The 11,414-nt window shown below is 39.9% G+C and overlaps 1 protein-coding gene across 7 annotated transcripts in view; it reads right to left on the bottom strand.

Moving 5' to 3' along the window:
• Positions 1-11,414, bottom strand: part of PHACTR4 (phosphatase and actin regulator 4) — a 101,076-nt gene that overhangs the window by 70,214 nt on the left and 19,448 nt on the right. For 3 of the 7 annotated variants that reach the window (XM_055332329.1, XM_055332323.1, XM_055332326.1), the window contains exon 2: positions 6,336-6,389. Coding sequence is in view for 4 of the 7 variants with exons in the window: in XM_055332323.1 (XP_055188298.1) it covers positions 6,336-6,351 (16 nt within the window). In the remaining 3 variants the exon portion in view is untranslated. Of the gene's footprint in view, positions 1-7; positions 27-3,438; positions 3,538-6,335; positions 6,390-7,878; positions 7,990-11,414 lie in introns of those variants that run through there. The other 4 variants (XM_055332322.1, XM_055332325.1, XM_055332327.1 and 1 more) reach the window with 3 other exon arrangements.

Below are 11,414 nucleotides of genomic sequence, written 5' to 3'. Positions count from 1 at the left end.
CACCTACATTCCAATGACCCAAGACCCTGGGTCTCCAAAGGCAGCCCAAATATCCTTGAAAGAGCGCTCCCAGGAGAAACAAGCTTGATCACTATGCCATCAAGTTCCCCGATTACGGAGTCAGCCATGAAGAAAATAGAAGACAACAACACACTTGTGTTCATTGTGGATGTCAAGGCCAATAAGCACCAGATCAAACAGGCTGTGAAAAAGCTCCATGACATTGATGTGGCCAAGGTCAACACCTTGATCAGATTGGGATCATCTAAATTGAATCCAGCTGGCTATAAATCTAAATATAGGGCAGCCCCGGTGGCTCAGAGGTTTAGCGCCTGCCTTCAGCCCAGGGCGTGATCCTGGAGACCCGGGATCGAGTCCCATGTCGGGCTCCCTGCACGGAGCCTGCTTCTCCCTCTGCCTGTGTCTCTGCCTCTCTCTTTCTCTGTCATGAATAAATAAATAAAATCTTAAATATATATATATAAATATAAATTTTTTCACCATAAAAAAAAAAAGATTTTTTCATGAGAGACACAGAGAGAGGCAGAGACATAGGCGGAGGGAGAAGTAGGCTCCCTATGGGGAGCTCAATGTGGGACTTGATCCCAGGACCCTGGGATGACAACCTGAGCCAAAGGCAGATGCTCAACCACTGAGCCACCTGGTACGCCTATAAATTTTATTTTTAACACTGAGAAATATAAAGAAGAAACAAAAATGTCCTTAACAGTACAACCCAGATAAAATCCCTGTTTATGTTTTGAAAAATAAAAGTAACACATGTATATAGTTTGAAGATGTAAACCATACAGGCAAATACAAAATGATAAGTGAAAGCCATTCATCTCTCCTATTACTTCCTTTTAAGTTTAATTTCTATAATCATTGCCTACGCAGTGTTGATGACACATTGATAAGAGCTCAGTATGCAAAAGTAAATTCAGATGGAAACTAGTCTACACATTTAGCCGATTTATCCCACTTGCTATGATGTTCTAGGACAAGGAGTAGTCCGAAGGGATGAAAAATGCTGAAAAGAGGCCAGCCCTGGTGGCGCAGTGGTTTAGCCCCGTCTGCAGCCCAGGGTGTGATCCTGGAGACCCGGGATCGAATCCCACGTCGGGCTCCCTGCATGGAGTCTGCTTCCCCCTCTGCCTGTGTCTCTGCCTCTCTCTCTCTCTCTCTCTCTCTCTCTCTCTCTGAATAAATAAATAAATCTTTAAAAAAAAGAAAAATGCTGAAAAGAGATGAGAGAGAGTCCGGACTGTCACCACTACCACTTTTCAGGCTTGCATTACCACTATGGTTCATCTTTTTCTACTGACAGAAAAAAAAATTACACAGTATCTGTACTATTAAAGTTTACAGAGGCTGATGTTCTATGCACTCTATTTCCCTTAAGATTGGTTATTCTAGGGGCAGCCTGGGTGGCTCAGAGGTCTAGCGCCGCCTTCAGCCCAGGGTGTGATCCTGGAGACCCGGGATCGATCGAGTCCCATGTCGGGCTCCCTGCATGGAGCCTGCTTCTCCCTCTGCCTGTGTCCCTGCCTCTCTTTCTCTCTGTGTCTCTCATGAATAAATAAATAAAATCTTAAAAAAAAAAAAAGATTGGTAATTCTACCTTTTTTTTTTTCAAAGATTTATTTATGAAAGAGAGAGAACATGAGCTGGAGGGAGAGGGAGAGACTCTCAAGCAGATCTACACTGAGCACAGAGTCCGACGTGGGGCTTAAGATCATGACAAGATCATGATCCGAGCCAAAACCAAGAGTCAGCTGTTTATCTGACTGAGCTACCTGGCACCCCTGGTAATTCTACTTTACACAGAAAATTTAAAACCACAGTAAGAAATACATACAAATATGTATTGTGTGCTTACTCTTGGACAGTGGAATGTAACAGTAGAAAGAGCTTGCCCTCCATAAGTTTATAGTCCTACTAAGAAAGGAAGATATTTAATATGTTTTTAATAATGTTTTTTAAAATTTCTATTCAAAACCACAGAAAAAATAGAACAAATATCATTTTTGGCATAGTTTAATTCCAAAGGAATTTATCTCCTACTCCCTAAGGATCTCAAAACTAATTAAGTTCATATTTTGGTCTTCATTCATAAAGGAGAGGGAGTGCAGGCTGTGTTATTAAACACATTTTGAACTTCAAGTGATAACAACATAATAGCATCACAAAATGTTTTCCCATGAACTTTGTTTTTGTTTTCTTTTTTAAAGTTTTTTTGTTTTGTTTTGTTTTGTTTTAAAGTAACCACTAAACCCAACATGGGGCTTGAACTCACAACCCTGATATCAAGAGTCATATGCTCCACTGACCCAGCCAGGTAGGCATACTGTTTTCCTATGAACTTCGAAGTCAAGTGCATTAGCTTTGAGCATGGCTCCTTAACATATGTCCTTGAATAGCTAGGAAAAACCCCATTATAACATTATAATGAAAAAACAAAAAAACAAACAAAAAACAAAAAAAACATTATAATGACTTATAAATTCAGTTACAGAATAGGAAGAAAATAATTAATTTATTTGCTTAGATATAGCTTGTTTTCTACTTCAACATACCACTTCTCATTTTCTCTATGTGATACAAATTTTAATCCAAAGGAGATATTATCTTGTAAATCTGTTCCTAGAATACCATGCATATGAACAAATATGCAACTAGCTTCAAATTCAGGATTCATACTAATAATGTATCTCGTTAAACAATTATTTCATCAAACACCAAAAAAATTTTTTTCAACAAATTGTGTTCACTTCTATGGAAGGGAGGGTATACAGAAACTTTAAAAAGTTGTCAGAAGATTTTGGGAAGGCAATATAGTACACAGATCCTCTCCTACCCCAAAAACCTTTAGGAACTTCATATGACAGGGTTTCAGTCCCTCTTCTGGCATGCCATGGGAAGAGTGGCTGTTAACCCATAACAGATGATAAGGGAAGAAGGAAGAAAGCAGAAGCAGTAACAACCATTTTTAAAAGCAGTGGGGTATAAGTATCACAGTAGCAGAAACTGTACACACATCTTTCCTGTACCCTTCCTTCCTCCAGCACTTAATGTATAGTACAGCCATTACTCCCTTCCCCCAACTCCTCTGCTAAAAATTATTATTAATGAATAATACTTTCACTACCAGGTCCTTTTGAAACTGGGGCTGAAAGGGAAGGAAAAAAAGAGAATTAAGGTGAAAACTATTTGATTCCTTTATCACCTTCCCCACTCCATGAACTTTGAATGTCTGTCCCACACCAACACTAGTAGAATTCAAGAGGTCTATTTCTTGGAAGGGATAAAACAACTGGCTTCTGGACTGGAGACAGAAAAGACAGTGAGTGGATGGTGGGAACACAGCACTAAAAGCTGAAGGGAACTGGACAACCACGTGCACAGTAATGCTCCCCACCAATCCTCTTCACCCCTTACCTCCTAGACCTCTAGTCAGTGACGGGAAGATAAGCTCCTACTGACTTGGGGCTTCTTCCTCAACGAGACAGACAAGAAGCTCATCTTACAGAAAGGCCCAGAGGTATTCAGCCTACGCGTTTAAAGCTTCTAATTTAAAGCTTCCCACTCTTAATCATGAGCAGACAGCTAATTATTTGGAGACATCAGAGGAAAACTCTAACATAAAACAGATCAAAACAACAGAGAAAAGCAACTTTGGGGGAAAAGGGACTGTGCAAGGCCAAGAAAGTTTGTTGAGGACAATAAAAGGATATGATGAAAGAAATATTCTGTGAACAAAAGGGATCTAGAAGTTCAGAACATAAGAGTAGAAAACTTTAATTGATGATAAAGATGAATAAATCCTCCAGGAGGCAGAGCTAAAGGAAAATAAGGTGAGAATCAGGAAACTTCCGGGAGGCCTAGCATCACGAAGCATGTGGCAATCAAGAAAGAGAAAGACATGAGATTGAGTAGGGCTATCCAGGATGACAGCTGTGTACCACACCCAGAGAAACAGCTGTCCAGATTGGAACAGTGTGACTCAAGAGATATACTGAAGGTGGCTGTCACTACAATCTCTGCTGCCATTTGCCCTCTTCTTGAATATAAGAATGTAGTGCCCAGGTAAGCCTGGTCTTCAGCTTATCTTGACTAAATGCTGATGAATTTCTCCTCAAAATACTCAGCTGTTTAATGAGCTCAGAACACTCAATTCATCCCACAGAAGTGTCTTAACCCAACTCCCAAAAGCTGTACGTGGGTCATGGTCAACTTGGGAGGAATCAGACAACAGCTCACACCTCACACCGTCTAACCATATTTCTGTCACCTGTCCAAGACTGGGTCCACCCTGGAGCCCTGCCCAATACAATTTCCAGGACAAGTCCTGACTTTGCCAAAGTTGCTTTTCTTCCATAGAATAGATTCTTTAAACCTCAGGAAACTGAAGAAAGTGTGGTCCCCAGATGCCTGGGGATCCCCGAGATTCTTCCAGGAGCCTAAGAGGTACACAGATATACTTAGTAATACTAAGGTAATATTCGCCTTTTTCACAGTGTTGATACTTGTATCAATGGTACAAAAGCAATAGTGAGCAAAAGGTACCTTACTCAAATCAAGTACCTGCTGGTACCTTAACACAAATCAAGGCAGCAGCACCAAACTGTAATAGGACTCATGGTCTTCATTATCATGTTATTACAGTTAAAAATAATGCCAGTTTTAATTTAAGAATGTCCTTGATAAAGCTGCAAAATTATTAGTTTTAATAAATCTCAATCCTTCAGTACATGTCCTTTTATTATTCTGTGTGAGGAAATGATATATACTTAATATATGACATAACATAAACTTAAGTATAACTGCTACCTTTAGTAAAGGCACTTGTGTTGCAAGCTGAACTAAGGTTTTTTTTATGAAATACTGTTTTTACTTAAAGAGTAATTATATTATTCAAGCTTACATATTTGATAGGCATTTTCTCAAAACTGAACAAAAGTGAATCTATCACTACAAAGAAAACTGACAGTACTTGTTGCCAGTGACATAGGTTAGGCTATAGGTCTCTCCCCTCTGGAACCTGATGTGTCAAAATCCCTCACTTCTATTTTCAGAATACAACAAAATAATTCTTTTTCAATCTATCTACATAATTCTTAGCTAATTTAATTACAACAAAATTCTCACGCTAACTTACAGGGACTCTATCTTCTTAGAAACAAACTTACTTTACATTCAGAATTCTTATCTTTATCAGGTGGCATTGAGCAGACCATAAACCAGTAAATATTATATGTATGTTTTGTAAGCAACTAAGAAAATTCCATTTTTCTCTAGAATCCACATTATGAATATAAATGTTAATCAAGTTACAGATTCCAAGATTTAAAGTATAAGAGGAAGAGTCTCACTAGCACAGAACACAACCTTTTTCTCATATTGGTGATCAAAAGCACATTTTGATTTACGTTTCAATTGACTACTGACCAACCCTAACTACCATAGCAACTCTCTTTTTAGTATTCCTTAGGAAATTTAAGTTACATTTAAATTTAAATTAAATTAAATTTAATGATAAATTTAATTAGATCCAATTAAACTTAAGTTATGCTTAAGTGAGATGAGGTAAAGAGGTCAAAGAGAAAAAATAAGTTTCCAGTAACCACCTCTGAGTAGTCAAATGTTCCTCTAGTCTGTCATATGTACATGTTCTTTAGGATTTGTCACCAAGCAACCAAAATCAACTCGATTTACTAAACTGTTCATAAGTAATCCCCTCCAGATAATTCTGGTAATAAATTCTTGGTAATAAAATTTATGACAAAAGTACTGACTGCCCTCTAGTGTTCAGATTGAGGATTATGCTGATGAACTGGTAAAATACCCTTGGGGTGGCGGGGGACCCAAGGTCCTAATGAAGCCATTTAGGGTCATTAACAGCAGTGGAGAAATTCAGATCTTGCCAAGTGTTCAGCCATCTTCTTAAAGCAAGACAACAGCTATTAACCTGAGCTATCTAATTACTTGTACCAGTAGCCCAAGTACCTGACCTTAGTTATTCTGGGGTAACTGGGCAAGAGTAGAATGTAACATTAGTAACATTTTTACTATACTTCAAGTTACACTGGTATAAAAGGAGATTCAGACGTCTTTACATTTGGCAAAGAATCACAAAATGCTTGAAACAAAATCTTACTCCAGCATGCTAAGGTTAAACAAGAAAAACGGCCTCTAATTCCTTTCTTTGCTGACGCATATTTTAAACACCTCTTTTAAATTTTAAGTACTTCCTAGTCTGCAATATGATTTTTTTTTTGAGAAAAAAAAAAGGCCCACAAATACCATTTACTAAGAAAAATGCAGATGATACTCACCAAATGGATCTTCCATGCCACTATTAACCAGTTTAGGGAGGTGGGGTGTAGTTTCTAAAAAGAGAAAAAGGTAAATGATATATTTACAACATAAAATTCATCACCTTTTACGTTTTTTTTTTTAACCCAATTCAGTAATGCTGATTATAATTTAAAACTGGAACATTATAGAATTGTATAATTTATTAAGTGAGAATATTACCTACTGGGATTTATTTTAAGACAGGTGAGATATAGATATATAGTATAAAAATATCATAAGACATTTAAGGCTAATTTTCATTTTAAAATATATTATTCTCGGGCAGCCCGGGTGGCACAGCGGTTTGGCACCGCCTGCAGCCCAGGGCTGTGATCCTGGAGACCCGGGATCGAATCCCACGTCGGGCTCCCGGCATGGAGCCTGCTTCTCCCTCTGCCTGTGTCTCTACCTCTTTCTCTCTCTCTCCTGAATAAATAAATAAAAAATCTTTAAAAAATAATAAAATATATTATTCTCAGTTTACTCAAGTAAGTTTCCTTTCCAATCCCCATCTTGAATTTATGAGGGTATGAGGAAAAAGGAAAATTTTTATGTAAAACAATACCCCCCCCAACAAAACTCGTGTAAGTACCTGAGAAAGGGTATGAGTGATACCTTAGAAGGAACTGGCTTTGCCTAAAGAATGTAGAAGTTATTTAAAGTAAGTTGTCAGTTTAGAATGCTCAAGTATGAAAATAAAAGAATGTTTTGAAAGAAATTTGACTGAGTACAGATATCCAATCTCCCTACCCCATAATTAGACTAGGATCAGTCTGCCCAATCTTGCTTCCTATTTCTCTTGCGGTTTTGAAACTCTCTAAAGTTGCCCCAGCTCGTGATCCCTAGATATAAGGAGGAATTACCATCTTGGCAGGATTAACTGATCCTTATTATCAGAAAGAAGTAGGGTGGCTGTTCTAGAAGGGGACAATGACAATATATCTGGAACCCAGATGACCCATTTGGGTACCTATTGGTACTCCCTTTCCCAATTCTGAGAGTAAACAAATTGGATACTCTGGCCTGAGAAAAGCATGGTAACTAGTGGTTCAGATCCCTAAGTAATGAGAGTTTGGGTCATACCACCAAGTACTGGCCATCAAGATTGGCGGAGATGTGGGTAACCTGGGTGGCTCAGCGGTTTAGCGCTGCCTTCAGCCCGGGGTTATGATCCTGGAGACCTGGGATCGAGTCCCACATCAGGCTCGCTGCATGGAGCCTGCTTCTCCCTCTGCCTGTGTCTCTGCCTCTCTCTGTGTGTCTCTCATGAATAAATAAATAAAATATTAAAAAAAAAAAAAAGATAGGTGGAGATGGGGGACACCGGGGTGGCTCAGTTGGTTAAGTGTCTGGACTTTTTGTAGAGGTAATTTTTTAAAAGATGTATTTATTTGAGAGAGAGAAAGGCATAGCATGTGCAGGGGAAGGACACGGGGAGAAAGAGAATTCTCAGGCAGACTCTCCAGTAAGCACAGAGCACAACATGGGCCAATCCCAAGTCAAACTGAGTCAGCCACCTACCCTACTGAGTCACCCAGATACTGCAAGCATCTGACTCTTGATCTCTGCTCAGATCTTGATCTCAGGATCACAAGTTCAAGTCCTGAGGTGGGTTTCACACTGGTGTGGAGCCTACTTAAAAAAAAAAGAAAAAAAAAAAGAGATGGCGGCTAAGGACAAGGGGAATCTGAATGGAGAATGGAGGGAGGTAATAATTATTATTTGTAACATGAAGACCAGTTACAACCCAGACACAGTTCATCACACCAACCTTCCCATCCTAAGTATCACCCAGGAAGAGAAGCCAATCAGAATTCTGGAGGAGCTGTTCTCTCAACACATATAACAAACACGAAGATACAAAATGTCAAAATTTATGGGACACAGCTAAAGCAGTACTTACAGAGAAACATACAGCTGTAAACACCTACATTAAAAAGAAAGATCTCAAATCAACAACCTAATCTTTTACCATAAGACACTGGGGGAAAAAGTAAACAGTAAAGATTAGAGTGGAAATAAATGAGATAGAAAACACAAAAATTGGGCAGCCCGGGTGGCTCAGTGGTTTAGCGCCGCCTCCAGCCCAGGGCTTGATCCTGGAGACCCGGGATCAAGTCCCACATCGGGCTCCTTGCATGGAACCTGCTTCTCCCTCTGCCTGTGTGTCTCTGCCTCTCTCTCTCTCTGTCTCTCATAAATAAATAAATAAAACCTTAAAAATACACACACACACACACACACACAAATTAACTCAAAATAAATAAAGAATTGAAATATGAGAGCTAAAACTAATTAAACTCTTAGAAGAAAGACAGGTCTAAATTTATGACCTTTGGTTAGGCAATTAGGTTTCTTAGATACGATACCATAATCAACAAAAGAAAAAGTAGATAAAGCTTATATTATCAAAATTAAAAACAGAAAATAACAAGTGTTAAGAGGACGTGGAGAAATTGGAACCCTTGTGTACTCTGACAAAATGGTGCAGCCACTGTGAAAGTAGCATGGCAGTTCCTAAAAAACTTAGGGGTGCCTTGTTGGCTCAGTTGGTTAAGCACCCAACTGAGTTGGGTCAGTTGATCTCAGTTCAGGTCTTGTTCTCAGGGTGGTGGGTTCAAGCCCCACACTGGGCTCCCCCTAGGTGTGGAGCCTACTTTAAAAAGATTAAAAATAGAATCATAGCATGATCCAGCAATTCTACTTCTGGATATATACCCAAAATAACTGAAAACAGGAATTCAAACACATATTTGTATACCCATCTTCATAGTAGCATTAGTGACAATAGCCAAAAGGTAAAAACAACCCAAATACTCATCAACAGATGAATGGATAAATAAAATGTGGAATATATTATTCAGCCTGAACAAGGAACGAAATTCTGACATGTTACAACAATGTCAATCCTGAGACATGCTAAACAAAATAAGCTAAACCCAAAAGGAAAAGATTGTATGATTCCACTTTACCTACAGCAGTCAAATTCAGAGACAGAAAGTCAGATGCTGTTTCCAGGGGCTGAGGGGAAGTGAGAATGAGGAATTATCACTAATGGTTATAAAGTTTCAGTTAGGAAAATGAAAAAGTACTGAAGATAGACGGTGGCAATGGTTGTAGAACAACGTGAAAGTACTTCATGTTGCTGACTATACCTTTAAGAAATGGTAAACTTTGTTTACACAAAATATTGTGTATATTTTATTGTAACTAAAACAACAACTGAATCTTGGTAAGATCAGTGAGTATTATGGCATTTTAACTAGCCTGACTCCCACTTCCATCTCCCTAACTCTGTTAGCCTTGAAAACCAAGAGCCTCACAACTACAGTGGCTATGGAAACCAGCAGCCGAGCAGCTACTGAAAAGGACAGAATAAATTTGGAGCTCCCGAAAAGCGCCAGAGAGCCATTAGTATGTGATCTGACTGCTCCCCTTATCTTTATTTGACCTGACTCACCGCTTGTTCTGTGTGAATAGCTCTATCCTTCAGACATTTTTCAAAACATAGTCAGTGGCAGCTAACATTCCCACAGCCTAAGGCAGTGATATCAGTCAGCTAGAGTCTAACAGGACACTGAACAGAAAAAACCATAAAGGTTCAGGAACGAGAGGCCTATAAGGGACTCTGGAAAACCCTGATGTATTCTTGGGTATCTAGAAGGGCACATGCATTTGCAGGCTGTGCATATACCCAGGAAAAGCCTGAAAGCGCCCTGATATCTTACCTCTGGTTGACCTTGAAATTCTGTGCAGGCAGGAAGTAATGGCTAAAGGAAAATTGTAAATTGCCTGCAGGGAACGTTGCAAATATATGCCAACAGACTGAGCCCCCTTGGCAAAGGCTACTGGATAATTTAAATGTTCAAGACAGTTAAGGAAGTCTTTGTCTAATCATTAGCTAACCACTAAATCAACCAAGCGGACTTCAGTGGCCATATACAACAAAAAATACAGGCTCTACAGATATTTAGTCCAGGAAAGTCACTAAATAAATAGCAACAAGAAATGCCCAGGAGGGAGGGGAGAATCTGAATTGCAGACCTGCCACATTATTTAAAACGCTTAGTTTTCTGAAAAAATTATGAGATACATAAATAAACAGGAAAGTATGGTCTATATACTGGGAAAAAGCAGTCAACAAAACTGTACCTGAGGAGGCCTAGGTATTGGGCTTACTAGACAAATACTTTTTTGTTGTTGTTGTTAGAGAGCAAGAGAGGAAGAGCACAAGGGGCAGGAGGGACAGAGGGAGAGGGAGAAGCAGACTACATGCTAAGCAGGGAGCCCAAAGTAGGGCTCCACCCCAGAACCCTGGGATCATGTCCTGAGCCAAAGGTAGATATTTAACCAACTGAGCCACCCAGGAGTGCTTAAAGACTTTATTATTTTTTAAAATATTTTTATTTATTTATTTATTCAGAGAGAGAGAGGCAGAGACACAGGCAGAGGGAGAAGCAGCCTCCATGCAGGGAGCCGGGTGTGGGACTCGATCCTGCTTCTCCAGGATCACACCCTGGGCAGCAGGCGGCGCTAAACCGCTGCGCCACCGGGGCTGTCCTTTTATTTTTTTTAAAGATTTATTTACCTGACAGAGAGCACAACAGGGGGAGTAGCCGACAGAGGGGAAGGGTGGGAAGCAGGCTCCCCACTGAGCAGAGAGCCTGATGCAGGGCTCAGGGCTCCATCACAGGACCCTGGGATCATGACCTGAGCTGAAGGCAGATGCTCTACTGACTAGCCACCTAGGCACCCCTAGACAAAGACTTTTAAGTAAGCTATTCTAAATACTTCAAAGAACTAGAGAAAACCATGTTTGAAGAACTAAAGTATGCGCATAATGCCTCATCAAATAGAGAGTAGCAAGAGAAATTGTTTTTTGTTTTTTGTTTTTTTTTTAAAGAAAGAGGGCAGCCCCGGTGGCGCAGCGGTTTAGCCCCGTCTGCAGCCCAGGGTGTGATCCTGGAGACCCGGGATCGAGTCCCACATCGGGCTTCCTGCATGGAGCTTGCTTCTCCCTCTGCCTGTGTCTCTGCCTCTCTCTCACCCTCTCTGAA

The sequence above is a fragment of the Nyctereutes procyonoides genome, unplaced genomic scaffold (assembly GCF_905146905.1).
Source record: "Nyctereutes procyonoides isolate TBG_1078 unplaced genomic scaffold, NYPRO_anot_genome, whole genome shotgun sequence".
NCBI classification, from domain to species: Eukaryota; Metazoa; Chordata; class Mammalia; order Carnivora; family Canidae; genus Nyctereutes; species Nyctereutes procyonoides.
The sequence above is the reverse complement of the archived record's forward strand: the minus strand, read 5'-3'. Positions and strand labels throughout refer to the sequence as shown.